The sequence below is a fragment of the Lucilia sericata genome, unplaced genomic scaffold (genome assembly GCF_015586225.1).
Source record: "Lucilia sericata isolate MDLA Ls3-8-SP2 unplaced genomic scaffold, ASM1558622v1 Contig000490F_arrow, whole genome shotgun sequence".
Lineage (NCBI taxonomy): Eukaryota > Metazoa > Arthropoda > Insecta > Diptera > Calliphoridae > Lucilia > Lucilia sericata.
In genome coordinates, this window is record NW_023994504.1 from 84,357 (window position 1) to 106,954 (window position 22,598).

Sequence of the window (22,598 nt, forward strand, 5' to 3'; positions counted from 1 at the left end):
AAAATCAAATGCTTATCAAGTGATAAACAAAAATAATGCAAAAAAAAACAAAGAAAAAATTCAATATATAAAATCTTGAAACTATAAACAAGAGTTTATCAATCAAGTTTGTTTTGATTTTTATATTTAATACAAAGGGTGGTACATTATTCTATCAACTGCAAATGGCAATTGCAACACTTTAGTTGACATTGTTCCTTCACCCATTCATTCATACACTTTATGCACCCATAAATATTTCTTACATTGGATAAGTGTAAATACATTCATATGTACATATGTATATGTATGTACATTAGAGTGATTCAAGCTTGTTTGAAGGAAAAAAATTTTGTCCAAAATTCGTTGAATTCTAAAAAATAAATTTTATTACTTAAATTATATTTACTCGAATATGAGTTTCAATCCTTATAAGATAATTTAATCCTGTTCTGAGTTATGGTTAAACAAATATTAATGGGAGATCTCATGCGGATTTATGTCGGAAGAAAACGGGGAAAAAATAAGATAAATTGCTCTTACCGGCGATTTGAACTCGGAGAATTTCGGGAAAATCTAATTTTTGGTATGTTTTAATTCTTTAATATGGTACATTTTAAGTAAAATATTTTCATAGAATTATGATAATATGAAATATGTCTCCAGATAAAATAAAATATTGTGCAATATTAACCCATAAACTGCGGAGGTCAAATTATGAAATAATAAAAATAATGGGAATTTATAGTTATTTATAAAGAACATTTAACCCTTAAAAACACTTGTATAATGCTCTATATAAATTGAGAAAATTAACAAAAATAAAACAATTCTGGACGGGTAAAATTCACAACATAATTTCTTTGAAGCACTCTAATACTTATACATGTATGATTGAGTGTGTATTGCAAATCAAATAAGTACTCAATTTTACAAGTACCCAAACATAGTATGAACACCGACATACATACATACATATGTACATATGTATGTACACTCTCACTTAACCGAAGAAAAGAATGTCTGAAAAAATTTATTGTATTGTTAGCACACAATCATATATTGTTTTTGTATAAATGGCAGTATAACAACAACAACAGCAGCAACAACTGCTACATTGGCAACAAGAACGAACCATGCCAACAATAAATGAAAATTCTATTGTTTGTATCTCGTTTTTATTCACTTGACTTTTGTCATCATACATTGACATCGTCAGCATAATCATTGTCATCATATCATTGTCTACTAGCTGTTGTTATTATTGTTGCTGTAGTTGTTTTTGTCATATTATTATCAAGGGTTTCTTATTTTTTTGCTCTCTCTCTCTCTTTTGTTATTATCTCTTATGGTTGTTCTTCTTGTTTTATTTAACATTTATATGAATTGCATTTGTTTTTACATTAGATCTGTCTTTAAAACATAAATTTATTTTGAATTGATCTGTTTGATTTTGTTAAATCTTAAAACCAAAACACTTTTCTTTAATAACCAAAAAAAATGCAGTTGATATAGAAGTATAAAAGTGTATAAAACTTCATTACTTTCAACAAAAACTGTTAAACTCTTAAGTACACAATACTAAAACAAGATCTTCGTTGATGTAACCCATTGTTTGTATTATTGGTTAGACATTTTTATTTATTTTTTGCAGCTGAGAATTATATTTTTACGAAAGGATATTTTATGTTAAACTTTTATTTGTGTTTTTTTAAGCACAAAATATTATCAGCAGCACTAGCACAAGAACACATACAAACATCAACAATACAATGTTTTTATTCACTACACCAATGGCGAAGGTATTATGCGTTTGTATTAGTCCTACAGTATTATAATCGGCTTAGTAGGTTAAGCCCCATAGAAGGACTTCTTTCGAATTAACAGCGAAATTGTTGAATAATTTAAAATTTTATTTGGAAAAATTAATTTTTAAACAATTATTTAGAGTTTTGCTCTATTATACATAGATATTACCTAGACTTATTATAAGTCTAGATAGGCAAGGCCTATTTAATAAGTATTTCTGAGAATATTAGTGTCGATGATGGTGCAACTGTAACATTCAAGAGTTAGTTATGTGAATGTTATACAATAACTCGCGTCATGAATTTCATTTTAACAATCACACATCCGTACAAACAAACATATTTGTAAATGAATACAAATGCTATTTATTGAAATGTTTTCTCGATTGAGTGACATTATCTCTTTTTTTAGAAAAAATTTTTATTTATTTTATTTTCAATTAAATTAAATTTTAGTTATTAGAATTTAATAAACTAAACATTAGATATACAAAATTATTATAATTGGAAAAGTTTTAATCTAATTATTGGCCGAGGCGACAGACTTATTACACAAATTTCCTAAAAACTTAATTACATTGTAAATAAATTGGATTTTTATTTAATTTTCATATAAATTTTGAAAGATATTTACCATTATCAATCATGTGGCTACAAAAACCAATTAATTTTATATGTATGTTTGTATGTATGCATATTTAGATGTAATAAACAAAATTATGACATGCAAACACTTAAATTATTTGGCAAGAAGATTGCATTCTTAGACTTTTTCTGGTGTTTTTGTTTACTTTACAAAATTTGTGTGGTGATAATAAAATATTTACTTTCCGCAATATAAAATTTAAATTTTCAATAATACTTAGTATCAAATAAATTTAATTTAAAAATAACAGCCTTGGGGGAATTATGATTACATAAAGTTATTCATTACATGGTCAATTATAATATTGGATTCCTTTTAGTTAAAGTGTGATTATTCATCGAAGGAAAAAATTTAAAAAATTATTTTGTAACCTTGTTCAAAAATTTATAAAATGACTAAAATCTATCAAATATATGCTCTAACTTTCATTTTGTTTCATGAAAATATCTCTTTCCATTTTAAGGCTACATCGTAAATTCGGAATCAAGTAATAACTACCCGTTGTTACTTGTAAATATAAGAAAGTTAAATTTTTTTCTAAGTTTGACCATATAGATTTTAATGCTCCTTTCTGTACTTTCATTCAAAATCACACGGTGCGTATACGTGTTAAATTTTAATTTGAGAAAATTTTAAATTAATATTTACCAAATTTGTTAAGAATTTAAAAAAATGGATTCATTCAGATTTTATTTACTGACAAATTTGCCTTTATAAATCTGTTGTTCTTCTTACCGTATACGTGTTGAAGATATATTAAGGAAAACGTATACGCACCCAGTGTTTTGCTTATTGCAAAATACTTCGAATTATAATGTGAGAAATGCATTTCCTGCAATTAGTAGAGTCTGCTTTTAGTCAATGCAGGTAATATAATCACAAAAACTTTAAATTTATTTAAGAACTTAAACCAATCAATAACCTTTCCACGGGAAAGTTGTTACGTACATATGTATGTATATTGCTTAATAGTTTTGAATTTGCTTTGTTTTTATTACTCATATTTTGTTAATTTTATTTTAAATTTATATAAATTGTTTTTGTGTCACTTTTCAGAAAATACCAAACGTTTTTTAATTGAATTTGTTAACAAAAAACAACAAATATTTAAGCAACACAAATGTCGTATTTTTACTTTGGATTCCCAAACACAAAGGCAGACATACGTACGTACAGACAAACGGACATATGTTTATTTTTTTCAAGTTAATTATGAAAAGACAATGATTGCTAAAATACAAATACATTTTTGTTGAAATGATTTTCAACTAAAAATTAATTTTCAATTAAAAATTAATTTGCCAAAAACAAGAAACGGCAACATTTTAAAATAAATTCTAAAGAAACAAATTTTAAATAAATTTTTATTTTTATTTTCATTCAATTTATTTATAGTTTATCTGGAAATTTACTCTCACACATTCGGACTTGCACATTTTAATATACATATACATACATACATATAAATATATTTCAATACAATTCGTTTGTAATAAAGTTTTGTACATATGTTTTTCATTCAACCAACCAACACCATGTGTTTGTTTAAAAACACCAGAATTTTAAAAGAATTACTTATATTAATTAAATGAAAAAAATATATATGCTCACGATGCCGGTCGCAATTTTTAAGATAATTTGATGAAATTTGGCTCATACCGTACAACCCGAATAGGGTTCTTAAGCTCAAAATTAAGCTCTAGTATCTCTACAAAATCGGCATAACTAAGTTTTGAATAAGTCTAAATGTTAGTGAAGATTTTCATAATGGTCGGGCTTCATTTGACCCCGATATAAAGAAAATGACTTGAAGGTCAGGTTAATAATTCACTTATAACTACTAGTATCACTATCGGACATGTCCGACTATACATCCTTACTTGTTTTTAGTTAAGATAGTTTCGACATCTTTTCACTGATCAATTAATTCTCTTATAGTTCATCTTTTTCTATTTTGGCAAAAACTACTTGAAACTGATTGGACAACAAGAAATTAAAGAAAAAAGATTTTTATTGATATAAAATTTTTTAATTTAATGATCTCACAAATGTAAAGAGTTGATTTTTTTTCTGTTGGTACGATTTTATAGTTTGGTGTAAACAATGGACGTCAGGAGCAATAACAATCATCGAAAAACTACTTCTTTAAGAAAACTAAAATAGTTTATTTAAAACGTAAAGACAAATAACTTTTAAATGATACAATTAAAAAAGATAAATAAACAAAATCGTAGATTAAATTTATTAATAAAATTTCGAGGAAAAGACTACATACAGTCTACTTAAAATTATTTTTCGATTTCGAAAGTTATGCAAATTATACTCACAAACTTTCTAAAATAATTCTGATTTATGTTATAAAAAATCTGATTTCGATATTCCATTCCTGAGATAAATATATGTATATCTTCATAGATAGTAGGGTCGATTAAGTTATGACCGAATTTATCACTGGTATATATTTAAAGTAATATTGATTATGGAAATATTCACATCTTATATTTTAGCATATTTCTAAAAAGTACTAAAAGTATGTGATAAATTGTGAGAAAACACTTCTCAGTAAGAAAGAGTGAGCTTAAAAAAACATGTATTTGATATTTAAACATTTTGTATCTAACACTTACATTGGCTTTCACAAGGATTAGTTTAGAATATTAAGAAAAAAGCAGATCCTTTTTTATTTCAATATTAATGGCGTGAGAGTGTCATAAGCATAGACATTTCATTAGTCGTTTCTTTGTTTTTTTGTATGTTTTTTTTATAAATTTCATACATCAACGATTTTTTTAAGGTAACTTTTCACATTTATGCTAAACTATTACTTCTGATGTGAATTGTTTAATGCTATTTAAACAAAAAACAAGGAAATACATATGTACAAAAAGAAAAGAAAGTTAAGAAATCTACTTTTTATTTATAGATTTCCCTAGTGTATGAAATTGTGAATTAAGTCGTATATGTGAAAGTAAGATACTAGCAATTGCGTGTTTTACATCTATGACAAGTATGCAAGTGCTGATGTACATAGATTTCGAATGACTGAATATGATGAATTAAAAATATTAATATAGAAAAGCTGGCTAACGTCGCATATAACACCGTGCAACGTTAATTCTCACACATGAAAAAATCCATATGTACAAGAAACTGTGGATTTCAATGCACCGGTATTTAAAATGAAATGGATGCTTAAAGCAAATTTATCACAAAAAAGTAGTTAAACAATTTTGTTTGGAAATTGAGAACTTTTTTAAATTTAATTTCTTTTTAGATTTATGGTTTAAGTGGGTCAAATAAATAATACAGATAGAATGCACAGATTTCCAGCTTTCATTTGCTAGCAATATTGAATACATATAAATATTTGTACTATTGGTTTGAAATTGTAAGTCTTTTAGACATTGAAGTCCTTTTATAAGGACATAACAGCTGATTATAAAAAAACGGAGTATGCAGAATTACTACAAATGGTATCTAGTCTCACATGTATATCGACTACGTGATAATAAACGAACAATAAAAAAGACCCGTAACTGCCAGCTTTACCCAAAATCATGCACCGTTTTATGTGCCCTAAGATTTGGGGCCTGTCCAATTTTAACCCCCTCTAAGTCCGGCAGTTCTTCACCGATAGAGCTGAAGTTTGTATCTGGCCTACTATCCAATAGTGCTAACCTTGATGCAAATTTCATCCAAATCAGAAGACATCGATTTTAAAAGTTTGGTCACTTGACACGAAATGGCCCATATGTGAGTTTGTCATTCCGTTTATAATTTCCTATAAAGTATATATATTCTAGATCTGTCTATCTGCCTGTCTGTGTGTCTGTTAAAATCAATTTTCTGAAGACCCCAGATACCTTCGGGATCCAAATCTGTTAGAAATGCTTTCAAGATGTTTCCTATTTAAAATCATCCAAATCCGTTCAGAAAAAATATTGTACTCTTGTTGTTCTTCAAAAGGTACTTTTTGAATTTTCTATAATATTAAAATATTGGATTAAGAAAGAATCTGTAAAAAGGACTTTTGGTACATTTTCGTTCTTCAAAAGGTTATTTTATTTATTATTTATTTTATTTATTCATTAATTTATTACTTTTTCGTACATAATTTAAGGCTTATCATTAAATTGTAAATTTATTGGGATCAAATAATTTAATTTTACAAGCCTATAGCTCATAAATATACAAACTGTAAAGAATACTGACTTAAATAATTTATGTTCGTTGTAAAACAAATAAAATTCACAAAATTTTCACTTTCATGAAAATTTTTCTCGGCCCTTTGGATAATAAATGTTCAATAAACTATGGATGAAAACAACAACTACTATAGTACAAACTACCAACTATCAACTATTAAGGGCCATAACATATGTATGAATAATAAAGAATTCGGTGGTCATCAATTGGTCAATGAGAATGTATCCTGAGAGAATTCATATTGTATACAATTTTAAATTATACGACAAACTCACAGAGCTTGTAGTAAAGCAGAGTGGAGTAAGGTTGTAATTTATGTTTGGTTATGTGTATGAAAATAAAATAAATTATAAATTATTTAATGATATTTTATGATACAAAAAGAAAAAACCTTGGCATACATCTCTCTTAACCCTGAGCTCTGAACAATATTTTGTTCACTCATCTAGATGGTGTTTTATATACGTATACTATGTACATGTACATATATTTTATACATATGTAGATGATGGATTATTTTGCACAAAAACTTTCACGTACATGTGCATCTATGTAACTCACCTATGAGCTCTATATTTATAGAGATGTGTTTAACCACTACTATTGCCTTATAAATAGTTGACATGCATACATTTTTATGTGTATTTATATATAAAATGAAGTTTTGCTGCCTGCTCTTTTGACGATTTTTAGTTTTGATGGTAATTGTCTACTTATTTAATCAATTATTATTAATAAAAATAATAATAATTTCTTATATGTATACCGGTGAATTTTTGAAAAAAGTGGTTACTGCAATATTTATAATATTTTCTAAATTTGCAAATCCATCAGCAAATGATTTGCCGAAAAGAAATCATGCATCTTATATATTAGTTATAGCGCAAACTCCTTCAAATCATTTCTACAATTGATGCAGCACTCGCTGACCAAATTAGAACTCCAACGGTGGTTTTGTACTTAATGATTTTCCTTATAATAGCGGCTCTACTTAAGTGCTTTTTTCCAGTTTCCAAACGTGTCTGAAATAAATCGACCACAGTTTCATGTATAGTTATTGATTTTGAAGCTAAAATAAGATGTAATGAGAAACATATGCAACATAAATATATATTAAAAGGAATGCAATATACGTACATATGTATGTATGTCCATATGCTCTAAAAATGTTTGCTACGCAGAAAATCCAAAATGTCTATAAAAGGACAATATGCAAAAATAAACAGTAAAGAGCTCTAACAAATCGATATTAAAAGGTTTTAAATTATTTAAAAGTATTTATCTATTGTTGAGAATTGAGCCCTCTGTTGCCCACAACATCGAACAAGGATAATTTCTGAAGACCTCCTTTCATACTTTAAGTGAATCCAAAATATAACAAAAATCATTAAAATTCATTTTCGTATAAACATATATATGCATATTGGGGTTACCTATATATAAAATTTTTGTAAATTTCAAATCGGTCTTATCTATTTCACATAGAGTGTAAAAATGTACGTTGAAAAAGTATATCACTTTTTCCCGAACATTCAAAAATTCATTAAAGTTTAGGATATTTAATCCAAAGAAAATTTTAAATTCATTAAATAAAATCGAAAATATTTTATATAAACAAGTGTCAATGTTTGACCTATGAAACGTACACGAAGAGAAAGCAAGGATAGTATCAGCGGTTTATCCATCATCCAAATTTTTTACCCAAACATATAGATTATACAATTCAAAATTTATTAAAATTTGTAGGTAAATGGTTTTAGAAAATCGATTTGACGTGGAAGATTTTTACACCAAAATGACCCTAGCAAAGTGTTTTCGTTAATCGAGCACTACAGGCAGCAAAATAGTGATAGTGACTAATGTATATACACATGTTGTTATGTTTTTGACACTTATAAGCATGTAAATGTGTCCATATGCAGGAGTATGAGTATTATATATCATTATATGCATGTAACTTTATGTTTTGCATACTTATGCATTTACGGGATCTATGTTTGTGTGTACATAACTGCACTTTATATGCGGCATAATGTTTAATGACGTCACGACAACATACTAAAAAAAATAACTAAGAGTACTGAAAGAGTAAAAAGACCACGTTGATGACGATGTTCGTACAGATATACATACATATGTATATGTGTATGTATTTTTATGTAAATAACAGTATTTGACCCAATTTCAATGAAGTTGAATGCAAATGGAATTGATGACATTTTTTCAACCCAAAACTAAACGGAAGTGCAGTTTTATAGCGAAGAAATTTTGTTTCAATATACATACATATGTACATATGTTCGGTATATAAAGCTACTTTTATATATAACCATACTCTAAACAATAAAAATAAACATTTTCTTAATATATCTTTCGTTAGAAATGCAGAAACATACAGTTAATAATTAATAAACTGCAATATCATACAACAGCATCTTTAAGCTAGCACCCTCTGACTGGGCTACAGAGAACTGAATATAGTTTATTAGAGGGTGTTTGGTCATTAGTAGTTTTATGTATGTTATTTGTACATACATATACATATATGTATGTATATGAATGTATGTATATATAAAAATTAAAATATCATGTATACATGAAATGCCATATACATAAACATTTAGTAACGTGCATTTTTGCTTTTTGTGTATGTATGTATATACTAGAAGGTTGTCGAGTACATAGCGGTAAAAATATAAAAATAACACACATACAGGTTGCTATTACTAGTTTACCCTTGTTAAAAGTCTTCTTCTTATTCTTTTTTAGCATCTAGTAAAATGTAAAAGAGGACAACCACAATAACGATGACTTTTCTCGTAAATGCATTTTATACACATACATATATATGTATGTATATGTATTTATGTATATAAGTGTAGTTATATGTATATTTACTCATGCATATATTTGTAGAACTATGCCTATATCTATTTAAACTTAGAGAATTCAATGAACTTTTTAAATGATCATTATATCGATTTCATTTTAATTATTCGCCAATAGTACATAAAATTGATATTAGTTAAATAAAACTGCGATAAAGAAGTAGGTACATACATATGCCTATATGTGAATGTATGTATTGACTGCTGACGTCATTTAAAATTCCAATTTACATAAATATATCTACTATTCTACTTTCATATCCTGCTTTTTTATAAAGTATCTTCCTATTTTTTTAATTAATTTATATTTTTATTATTATTTACTAAATTAAAATTGGTATTATTTATCGTCTTAAACATTTCAGACTGTGATTGTTGTTAACATTTTATTTAGGAAATAATTACATGACATCGTAATTACAATGGGGATAGTGAATAAGCATCCAAAATTCCTCACCTTTCGTTTGTGAGCCAAATGTGAATCTTTCTTAGCTGAAAGGGGCCATTTAAATGATCCTTAAGCTTTTATAATTTATCAATATATTTGCTTCATTCATTTAAATTGAATAAAAAACATACAATACCAATTAAAACATTAGTAGCGGCTTTTCTAATATTTTGACATTGCTTTCAGTTCAATTTAATACAAAATCCCTTTTCTGCCAAAATTTTTCAGCAAATCTTTTAGAAAACTAATTGATTGTACTGAACATCATTTACCACAAGTTAAACACATGTAAATAAAATTGTTTTTTATTTTTGTCACAAAAGGTCATTTACTAAATTGATGTTGTAAAATCTCTTATGGTAAATTATATTCAAAATTGATTTAGATTATAGTGTAAACTTTAGCAACTTGTAACCGAGCCAAAAAATATATTTGTTTGGTAAAGGCAAAAAGTCTATTATATTTTATCATGATACAAACACAAACAATAAAAACCCGCTTTTTGGCAACATGTATACAAAAAGAAGTGATTTCTGTAAGTTTTTTTCTGTTTAATATTTTATATTTAGTGTGACAAAATATTTATAGAATTTAAGTAATTTATTTGTTTTATATATTTATTTTGTATTTAACAGGTCTTTACCCAAATTGAGCAGTCAAGACGAAGAAGGGGGGGCTGGTCATGGCTATGGTGGCGGGCCACAACACTTTGAACCCATTCCTCATGATCATGATTTTTGTGAAAGAGTTGTTATAAATGTAAGTATTTATTAGTTTTTATCCATCCTCCCTAAAGTTTTGGCTAAATCTAGACAATATCCAATTCAAAACATAAAAGTCCATTTTCCTACAAAACTAGAGGCAAAAAGAAAGAAAATTTGTGATCACTTTAAAAATCACCAAAAACCGTATCTTTGATTCAAAACTTAAAGGTCTATTCTCTAACTAAACTAGAGGCACTAGGACAAAAGGAAAGAAAATCTGTGATCAACAAAAATCCATTTTTATTTTTTTGTTAGATTGAAAACATAAAAGTCCATTTTCTGGCTAAAATAGAGGTCCTGGGGCAAAAAGAAAGAAAATCTGTGATCACTATAATTTCCCAACAAAAATCGTTCCCAAAAAAAAGTCCATTTTCTGGCTAAACTAAAGGCGCTAGAGCAAAAAGAAAGAAAATCTGTGATCATAATTTCCCAACAAAAATCGATTTTTTGAGTGAAAACTTAAAAGTCCATTTTCTGGCTAAACTAGAGGCGCTAGGGAAAAAGAATAATAATCAGTGATCACTATAATTTCGCAACAAAAATCGATTTTTTGAGTGAAAACATAAAAGTCTATTTTCCAGCTAAACTAGAGGTTCTAGGGCAAAAAGAATAAAAATCAGTGATCACTATAATTTGGCAACAAAAATCAATTTTTTGAGTGAAAACATAAAAGTCTATTTTCCAGCTAAACATGAGGTACTAGGGCAAAAAGAAAGGAAATCTGTGATCATTTTAATTTCCCACCAAAAATCGATTTTTTTTGGAGTGAAAACATAAAAGCCTATTTTCTGGCTAAACAAGAGGCGCTAGGGCAAAAAGAAATAAAATCTATGATCACTATAATTTCCTAACAAAAATCCATTTTTTGAGCGCTAGGGCAAAAAGAAAGGAAATCAGTGATCATTTTAATTTTCAACCAAAAAGGAAATCTGTGATCATTTGAATTTCCCATCAAAAATCGATTTTTTTATTGAAAACATAAAAGTACATTTTCTGGCTAAACTAGAGGCGCTAGGGCAAAAATAAAGTAAATCTGTGATCATTTTAATTTTCAACCAAAAATCGATTTTTTTTCTAGAAAAAAGAAAATCTGTGATCATAATTTCCCAACAAAAATCGATTTTTTGAGTTAAAACTTAAAAGTCCATTTTCTGGTCAAGCTAAAGGCGCTAGGCCAAAAAGAAAAAACTGTAATCACTTTAATTTCCACCAAAAATCGATTTTTTGAGTCAAAACTTAAAAATCGATTTCTTGACTGAAAACTTAAAAGTCCATTTCCTGGCTAAGCTAGAGGCGCTAGGCCAAAAAGAAAGAAAATCTGTGATCACTTTAATTTCCCAACAAAAATTGATTTTTTTGAGTGAAAACATAAAACTGGAGGTGCTAGGCCAAAAAAAAATCTGTGATCATTTTAATTTCCCACCAAAAATCGATTTTCTGGCTAAACTGGAGGCACTAGGGCAAAAAAAAACCCTCCAAACCTCCATTGTTATTTTGTTTTCTTAGAAATAGTATTCGCTAAAACATTCGCTAAGATTAAGCGAATGCGAATGTAAAAAACTAAGCGAATACATATTTATATACGACAGTTAATAAAGGTTCTAGAAGTCACAAAATTTTGTTCCATATTTTAATTAAAGTTTAAAATTGTTAAATTTATATTTAAGGTCATTACTTTTTTTTTATTTCTTTTTGTTTTCACTTACAGGTAAGCGGGTTAAGGTTTGAAACACAATTAAGAACGTTAAATCAATTCCCAGACACGTTGCTAGGGGATCCAGCTCGGAGATTACGGTACTTTGACCCGCTAAGAAATGAATATTTTTTTGACCGTAGTCGACCGAGCTTCGATGCTATTTTATACTATTATCAAAGTGGTAAGTGATAATCGGATTGAAATTAATATCTTAAAGTGTACTAAACGAATTAACATCGACATACATAGAAACATATTTTTATAAACATCTGTAAATAAGAGATGATTTTATATATTTAACGTTACTAATCAATAACTAATTTTCTTTTTTTCCTTTTACATGAATATTTATTTCACTTTATTTCAAACATGTCTATTTTGTTTTTTGTTTTGGTTCATAACTACTTTTGTGTTGTTTTGTGTTTTTTATTTGTTTCTTCTCTATCCTCTTTTTTAAAAAATTTAATTGAATTTTAGGTGGCCGACTACGGAGACCGGTCAATGTCCCTTTAGACGTATTTAGTGAAGAAATAAAATTTTATGAATTAGGTGATCAAGCAATTAATAAATTCAGGTAAGCTTCATCGACACAAACTACCGTTACCGTTACTGTTACCGTTATTACTTACTGTTTAATTAGTTGGGTCACTTGCAATACAAACAAGAAAACAAAATATACAACAACAGATCACTTAAAAGAAATTTTATTCAAAATTATTCCAAATTCAAACACTAGATTGGCTTTCACAATATACATATGTATGTAATGATTATGATTATTATGATGTTAATTATGATAATTAATTAATTATTAAAACAAACATCAATTGCAAAGTAAATTTATTTGAATTAGTAATTGCTTAATTTTAAATAACAAACATTGTGTGCATTAAATTTTATTTTTTATGATATTTTACTGCTAATGCGGTGGAGTGCAATCTAGTTATGAAAAACGAAATTGTACTAATTTTGTATCTTAACTATAAATTGCACTCTATTCTTTGGATATTTTATTTATTTGTTGTTTGCGTTTGTTGATTGAATTTTTAAGTTTTGTAGTTGTTAGATTTATTGCAATTGTTGTTATGGTTTTTACACACTGAAAAATATGAATATTCCAAATTCAATAAAATTGGTTTTTTGTTAAATTATTTGTTTTGTCTTTTAAAATAAAAAAATTGTATTATAATTATAACGAATTTTAGCACCAATTTAAATTTTACTTACGTACATACTTACAAACATACATAGATGTTGTGCATAGTGTTTAGGCATTAATTCACTTGACCACCAGCTTAAAATTTTGTTTATACGGCAAAAGGGGGGCTACTGTGGCCGGCCCGTGGTTTCAAGTACCCAATCATACCACACCTAACAAACCACCCACCAACAACACACTACATACACAGAGTAATAAAACTAGAATTGATCGTAAACTGGCTTACACGCACACAAACTCATTTCTCACCAAGTGTGCTGAACATATTTGGATGTGTGTTGAAAATGAGATCAACGACAAAACAAGTAAAGAGAAAAATAACATTTAATAAAAAGAGGACAATATTAACGCATGAGCATTTTGTAAACAAACAGCTTCAATACTTCCCACTGGAATTAGAAACAACAACTACACAAACAAATTAATAATGAATACAAAATGGCAAAGGATTTTAATGTTGATAGTAATCAAATAATCCACCAACACATACTAGATAAAATAAACAACATGAACAACCATAGCATCTCCAATATCTTTATCTTCAATAATTACAACAACTACACTGACAATCAATTCAAATACCAATACAGAGAATTGTAAATTTAGTCATGTATTTTACACACGTAAAAGTTGTAAACTTTTATACATTCTTATATAAATAATTGTTAAATGTCATTTCGTTTGAAATTGTTGTTCATTGAATTTAAGTCCCATTTAAAAAGTGTCATTTTTATAAAATTTTTTATATGTTTTCTTTTTTTCTCTCTCTCTCTCTCTTGATTTTACTCTTTTCAATTTTTTTAGAGAGGATGAAGGCTTTATAAAGGAAGAAGAAAGACCTTTGCCGGATAATGAAAATCAAAGAAAAGTCTGGTTACTTTTTGAATATCCAGAAAGTTCACAAGCCGCCAGAGTTGTAGCCATAATTAGTGTATTTGTTATATTGCTATCAATTGTTATATTTTGTCTAGAAACATTACCCGAATTTAAGCATTATAAGGTAAGTTTATTCCTATTTTTTACACTCTTAATATAACTTATGTGAAAATCTAAATCCTAAACCCTCTAAGATTCAGTTAAAAATATCACTGTCTTAATGTGGCACTTGAATTTCGAGTTTTTTCAAACTAGATTCGTTCCGAAGTTGTCCCATTTTATTTTCCATTCTGACGAATCTTTTATGGGAAATTCTTAATTCTCAAAAATAATTTTTGTTAACTCCAGTTGTAGTTTTGGTCCCGACGGGCGACATATGCATTTACCAAATGATTTAAAATAAAATTGATAATTCTTTATATAATTATATATGCTTGTATCGCGCTGTGGTTTAAAACCCAAATCTAGCAGGATAAAATTATTATGTGGTTAGTTTATATGGATTCGGGGCTTGTGAATTCAAAAATCGAGCATTGAATGCTATAGAATAATTATTTGTCGATATACAGTAGGATCTGAGTATTATCACTTAAAATATAAAAAGTATAGCATATTGTAATTTTTATTTTTCCATAAACATAAACTACGATTTGTCTTAGAGTCACTTTTTGAAATTGGCATTATACGAGCTTCGGCAATCTTTATTATAGGCAAGTTGTAAAATATTTATTCTTTTATTTAAAACTAACATCTGCAAAGTCAATACACGATATTCTGTCTTCAAACTTAAATGGAGTATAAGATATTTAGTTTGATAGTAATTTTTGCAAAATTGTTACAAACATATTTCATTTTATTCTAAAGACACAAATTTTTACAATTTTGTCCACCTAGATTTGAGTTGGAACCGCAGTCTATCGTAGTTTCCACAATCTATAAATGTTCCATTTTTTATACACCAACATTCATAAGTTTTATTCATTTAATCGAAAAGAAAGAAATTCGTTACATTACCATCCGAAACGATATATTAACTAACATTAGGGTGCGACAAATTTAAAAAAATCCTATCACCTCGTAATAAGTACTTAATTAATTATCAAATCGTCTTCGTGAATTATTTTTGAAAACAAATCTTCCGCTTCAAATATCTGTTTCAAGCTGTTTATTTAAATCAAATGTTTGGAGGCCCCAGATACTTTTGGAATTAAAATCTTCTAGATTATTATATTAGATATGCTTCTAAGAATTTTTCTATTTAAAACCGCTAAAATTGGTCCATAAGTATTGGAGATATTATCAAAATTCCGAAAAAAATTAAAAAAAAAAACTTAGAATAAATCTCAAATAAGATTGTATTTGGCCTTTTTGATTAGGAGATGTAAATTTGTATTTTTGCAAAAAAATCAAAAAGTAGTTACCCTAATATACATACATGTTATGCTATACTTCCAGACATATTGGAAGTACAATTTTTATACCCACCAACAAAAAAGATGGGGGGTATATTGTATTTTTTTTTTCATTCCGATTGTAACACATCGAAATATTCTCCTAAGACTCATAAAAGTATATATATTCTGGTCCTTATTAGATTCTGAGACGATCTAGCCATGTCCGTCCGTCTGTCTGTTGAAATCACGATAGGGACCACACGGGATAGACAGCTGAAATTTTTTATAAATATTCCCTATTGATAGGATTTGTTTGGTATTGAAAATAGACAAAATCGGTCCACGTTTTCGAATAGCCCCCATACAAGTGCCCCCCCGGAAAACAGTTTTAACCGTCATAACTGGTTTAAAAATACCAGTATAACGAATTGTACATAAATTAGTTTTACGAGAACGTAAATCTCTTAACCAAATTTTATGAGGATCGGTCCATAATTGACCTATCCCCCAATATAAGGTCCCTTCAGAAAATGTCTTAGACGTTTATTACTAGCTCAGAAATGCGAGTACAGCGATGAAATTCGACATAAACAAGATTTATATGGGCCAAAATCTCTCTACCAACTTTTGTGAGGATCGGTCTATATTTTACCCTATCCCCCGTATAAATTCCCCTTCAGAAAATTACTTTACCGCTCATTACTAGCTTAAAAAGCAATGATTTGATGGTGGGTATGTAAGATTCGGCATGGTCGAATATAACACTTTTACTAGTTTGATTTGCAATTGTAGGTCTTAAACTAATTTGATTCTTCTGATCATATTGTAGATTGTATAATATTCTATTTGTATTGTTAATCACATTGATAAGCTATAGTCTACCTTTTTTATTAATATAAGATTTAACCGACAAAAATTTTCATTACATTGGCACTTTAAATATTGTGGTGTTATTTTAGACAATTTCTTAACGTAAACGCTTTCTTAACATACCAAAATATTTTTATACCACTTCTAAATAATGAAGGCAGTATGTAGTAGTAATTACAAATAATTATAATTTTTCAATTGTAATTGAACCAAAGTCAATTTTATATACATATATGTATGTAGTTGTAATGTTATATTGTTCAATTACAAATCAAATGTTATTGCAATTACATAAAATCGAATTACAATTACATCTAATTAGTAATTGACCTAGGTATTAATATATTCATTACACGCCAATGAAATCATCTACAAACTTAAGTGCCCGAACTTATTTCAACATGTATTTTCTTCTTTCAGAATAACTCAAATCTAATAGTTTATTTGAAAATAACGTATACCAACTGGAGCTCTAACGTACATAAATTTAAAAATATACTAAACAATATTGCTGTATCAATGTTGTGCTCAATTAAATCAATATTAATGCTAAAAAAAAATAAAAATTTAAAACATTTCTCCAAAGCAAAAAAAAAAAAAAAAGAAAATATTATAACTGGTGATTTAGCAAAAATTATTTTGCTTTAATTGGCAGTTGCACACGAAGACTTGCACTCATAGATAAATTCATAAGAAACTAATCAATTGTGGGAAAATAAATTTTAAGTTATTATACAAAAACAAATATTTTTCTATGAGTGTAATTTGTTGTTGATGTAATTGATAATTGTTTGTTTTAACTTTCTCCGAATTCTCATTGCGTTCAAATTGTTTTTTATTTTATTTTAATTGGAATGTAAAAGAGTGCAAAAGAAGTCCAAGATCTGGTAAACCTGTTTTATTTTTATTTTTGTATTGAACTTATATAATGCAACATTTAATATTTATCTGTACTTTGGCTTTATAAGATTTGTCATTATTTTGTTATATTGTAATGCTAAACTACCGTTTTCGCCAAAAGTTTTGGATTTCTAAACAAAAATTTACTTTTTATGTAAAATAGTAAATTCCAATTTGTCTATATGTTTCTCTTTGATTAAATGAATAAAAAAGAAAAGAAAAACGTCGTATCTAAAAGGATTTCATGTTATATTTCATTGAGATATCTTCCAGCCTATATTAGTCGAGTATTATAATCAAATGCTAGATTTAAAGTAATGCCCTTCGTCTTCCCTGACTGCAAATAAATCATAAACACTATTTTTCTCAAATATCATTTAAATTAAACATTTAATAAAATTTTCAGGTGTTCAACACAACTACAAATGGCACAAAAATCGAGGAAGATGAGGTGCCTGACATCACAGATCCTTTCTTCCTTATAGAAACGTTATGTATTATTTGGTTTACATTTGAACTCACTGTTAGGTAAGTACCTTTTTGCCGCACCCCACTCTCTCTCCATTTCTTAACACACTTGCACATAATAATGATAATGTTAATGATACATTTAATCTCTTATATTTTTACCATATTATTATTATCTCTTATGCTTGTGTGTGGGTGTGCATATGCACTCTATTAGGTTCCTCGCATGTCCGAACAAATTACATTTCTGCAGGGATGTCATGAATGTTATTGACATAATCGCCATCATTCCTTATTTCATAACATTGGGTACTGTTGTAGCCGAAGAGGAAGACACATTAAATCTTCCAAAAGCGCCAGTCAGTCCACAGGTATGTTTATTCGTGTGCGTGCTTAAGCGTTTTATGTGTATTGAAATAACAACAACAACAAAAGAACTTCGAACTAAATGTATGTAAATGTTTTGAAAAGATAAAAACACAAAAAAAAAATACAACTGAAGATAAAAAACATACTGATACTCTGACAAAACATTGTTTATTATTTATTGTTTTGAAAATTATTTAAAATGCTCGTTTTTTATTAATTTTAGTTTTTTTTATTAAAAACTTTTTTGTTGTTTTTCACTTTTATTTGTATTTACTATGTATTATGAACTTAATTATTTATAATTGTTGTAAAATACGTTATTAAATTGTAATTTTTAGGACAAGTCATCGAATCAGGCTATGTCCTTGGCAATATTACGAGTGATACGATTAGTTCGAGTATTTCGAATATTTAAGTTATCTAGGCATTCGAAGGGTTTACAAATTTTAGGACGAACTCTGAAAGCCTCTATGCGGGAATTAGGTTTACTTATATTTTTCTTATTTATAGGTAAGTTTCGTATAAAACAAAAACAAAACAAAATACCAAAAAACAATAATTACAAACACACAAGACGACTTAATCATTATTATGCTTATTCCCCACTCTCTCTCTCTAATAACAATTACCTACTATATATAATATAAAGAATACAATAATAACAATAATAAAAAAGTACTTACAAACACAACTATTTACATCACACTTATTAAACAAAAAACAAACAATTAAACCCCAACTACAGCAAAAACAAACTCTCTCTGCTAACTCAGCCTAGTTAATTTTCAAACCACTAGAATAAACGAGGGTTTGTGGCTTTACTAAACACCTTCAACATCAAATACATGTAAATTTTATTATTTGTTGTTTTTCTTTTTATACAAATTTATTATAAATAATAGGCTCTTTAAGGTCGTGTTAGTTTACACATACAATTAATATGAAACTATAATGAAAATAAAAACTAAGATTTAGGATCTTCTATTTGATTAACATTCAAAAGTTAACAAATGAATTGCACTTGAGTATAATTTTTTTGTTTTTTCCAAACTTTCTTAAACAATTTTCTTTATATGTTTTCTTTTACTTTTAACTTCCTCCCTTCCTACGCTTTTCGTAATTATTTACAACAAAAAATAAACTCTAAGAAGTGAAAGATAAAAAGAAATATATATTTTATTGCTTTTTTAATTTGATTTTTATTTTTTAACCGTAACAAATAACAACGAAATATAAAAATATATAAGTGTGAATATTATTTGTACTGTACCTTGAAATCAAATAATTTACGAAAACAAATTTATAGAAGAAAAAACTAATTTGTCTAAGTATTTTAAAAAAATAATAATATTTTTATTTTTTTATATAAATAATAGAGTAGGGTGTATGTATTTTCTAACGAAAATTGTAGGTATATTTAAATATATGTGTTTTAATAGTTATACATAGTTAGGTGCACAATAAAATTATCTATGGTTGGTTGTGTTTGTGGAAAAATAATTTAAATGCATTGTTCTGATGAGGAAGTTTGTAATATCAAAGAATTATTTAAAATCATTTCAAATTAGTTTTCGTTTTCTTCTAGTCCCAATATAATCGGCAAATCTGTAAAAAATCCACCGAAGTCCGAACCATACTGCCAAACTTGGTAATGATTGATACAAAATTAACCATCCATGTAAGGTTCAATACCTACATGCGCATAAATCTATCAATCTATAATAGTTTAAACGTAAAATAAAATTTGTATTAGTTTTTCATAAAAACTTTTAACAAACTTCAATCTTTACATTTTGCGAAAATCGCACCATAATAGGATCTAATGTACACACGGGAAAATCAATCTAAAATACATAAATTTAGTAATTCTGCTAAAGATTATAACTTTCAAATAGATCGATTTTAACTTTAACTTCCTCATGGATTGTTCCTTGGATTGAATTCTAGAGATTCGATTGATAGAATCACATGATTTATACTTTAAACTAAATGTTATAAAGAATATGAATTATTTCCCATAAAATAACCAACCAAAGGAAAAACTTATTGTGTGATGTACTGAATTAAATAAACATACATATCTACATATAAAAAACGCTGCAAAAAAACTAGTTTATAAATTGGTGTCTGTTTTTGTCTTAAACAAAAATTAATGAAAACAAAATGATATTCCATTAAAATTTACTCGAATTTTAGTCTATTACTCGAGATATACTTTGACAAAGTAAAAAATATTTTTTAAGAAAACAGTCGTTTATAATTTTAATTGAACAAATTTAAATGAAAATTTCAAATTAAATTATTTTTCTGATTTCGGAATAAAAACTGCAATAATTTTCAGTTAAATTGAACTAATTAAAATTATATCCATTCTGTTTGAAAAATAAAAAATTGTCCAAAATAATTTGTAACAAAAAATTAATTAAACAAATTTGTTTAATTGTTTCAACTGTAAATGTTGCGTGCTTTATGTACTTGTTGAAGTTTATTTTAAAGTAATTAACAAAATCAATTTATATTAAAATGTTATATTATTATTTGTTTGCTAACAAACGTTTTTAGTAACCAATAGATCTTGAGTTATAGTTATTAATAATTAATTGTTGTTCTATTCAATATTTATTAATTTGGAGCTTTATGCTTTTACATTTTTTGGTTCCATTTTACTATTGCCGTTTATAAACGATAAAAACTATCTTTTATAACGGTACAATATACATATAAATTTTCAGTTATTAATATTTTGTCTGTAATTAACTAAATGCACAATCTTACTAAATATTTGTTAATATTTTTACAATTAGAGCTTAGCTGTAGAGTATTTGAAATTTACATATAACTACTACATATACTTATATTTAAACAAAAATCTATTTAACTCTTTATAAACTTACAAAAAAAAAAAACAACTTAATTTTTTCGTCAAACTATTCATTTTAAGGATATTAACAATTGAACTCAACAGTGTTTAGTTTAAATAAATAAATTAAGTTAATTTTTTATGATTTCTGTAATAAATATTATTTAGTAGTTTATGTAGTTTAGCTGTTGTTTCTTCATATATACATACATACAATTATACATATTGAATATATACTTATCTATTCTTTAAACTACTTATTTACTTTTGTATATATAAGTATACATAGTATATTTATTTATACATACATATTATTACATTATTCTATGTTAAACATTCTATATAAATACACCCAGCTAAAAACAATCCATAAATTGCATACATATCTGTATTTATATCCGAAAAATGGCGCATATATGGAATTATTTATGAAAAATTTTGCTATGTATGAATATATATCGAAATATGTTAAAATATGCTTCATATATGTATGTTCCATATACATATAATCTGTTTTAGCTGGGCATATACATATGGACAATTTCGTGTCAAGTTACCCAACTTTTAAAATCGATGTCTTCCGATTTGGATAAAATTTGCTGCAAGGTTAGTACTATTTGATAGTAGGACAGACACAAACTTTCAGCTCTATCGGTCAAGAACGGACTTAGAGGGGGTCAAAGTTGGACATTTTGGCCAAACAATGTTTTATTCAAATAAGTGTAACTTTTCATCTATTGGTCCTAGCAAAAATTGTCCAAGGGAGATCAGATAGCTATTTCTTCATTGTTGCCAAAATAAATTAAATATTTTTTTTAAACTCCCTTTTTTTGCTCAGAAGAAAGCTTATACAATTTCTTTTAAGAGCTTTATAGTCCCATAAGGGGATGCTATTAAAAATAATATTTTTTAACTCAATAATAAGATTTTTTCAATATTTTTGGCACTTAAATTTCCCCTTTTATTAAAATGGACATTTTATTTGTTGCTCAAAAGCTTTGTGATCACTTAGTGGGATGCAAGGGCCATATGTAAAAAAAATTATATTTTAAAATTACTTTTTGAGTTTAAACACTTTTTATAGTTATCCCTCTAAAAAAAATTATAATTTTTGCATGCAATGAAGAAATATCTACTTATTTGAACTCCTTTGGAAAAATTTTGCTAGGACCAATAGGTGAAAAGTTACACTCATTTGAATAAAACC

General features: G+C 27.1%; 1 protein-coding gene across 8 annotated transcripts in view; it reads left to right on the forward strand.

The window, feature by feature from the left end:
- Positions 1 to 22,598, forward strand: part of LOC119605483 (potassium voltage-gated channel protein Shaker) — a 122,070-nt gene that overhangs the window by 74,268 nt on the left and 25,204 nt on the right. For 6 of the 8 annotated variants that reach the window (XM_037958623.1, XM_037958618.1, XM_037958619.1 and 3 more), the window contains 8 exons: positions 10,611 to 10,734; positions 12,448 to 12,616; positions 12,913 to 13,009; positions 14,459 to 14,654; positions 17,658 to 17,681; positions 18,101 to 18,222; positions 18,380 to 18,533; positions 18,870 to 19,041. In XM_037958623.1, the coding sequence (XP_037814551.1) occupies positions 10,611 to 10,734; positions 12,448 to 12,616; positions 12,913 to 13,009; positions 14,459 to 14,654; positions 17,658 to 17,681; positions 18,101 to 18,222; positions 18,380 to 18,533; positions 18,870 to 19,041 (1,058 nt within the window). The remainder of the gene's footprint in view (positions 1 to 10,610; positions 10,735 to 12,447; positions 12,617 to 12,912; positions 13,010 to 14,458; positions 14,655 to 17,657; positions 17,682 to 18,100; positions 18,223 to 18,379; positions 18,534 to 18,869; positions 19,042 to 22,598) is intronic. The other 2 variants (XM_037958625.1, XM_037958621.1) reach the window with 1 other exon arrangement.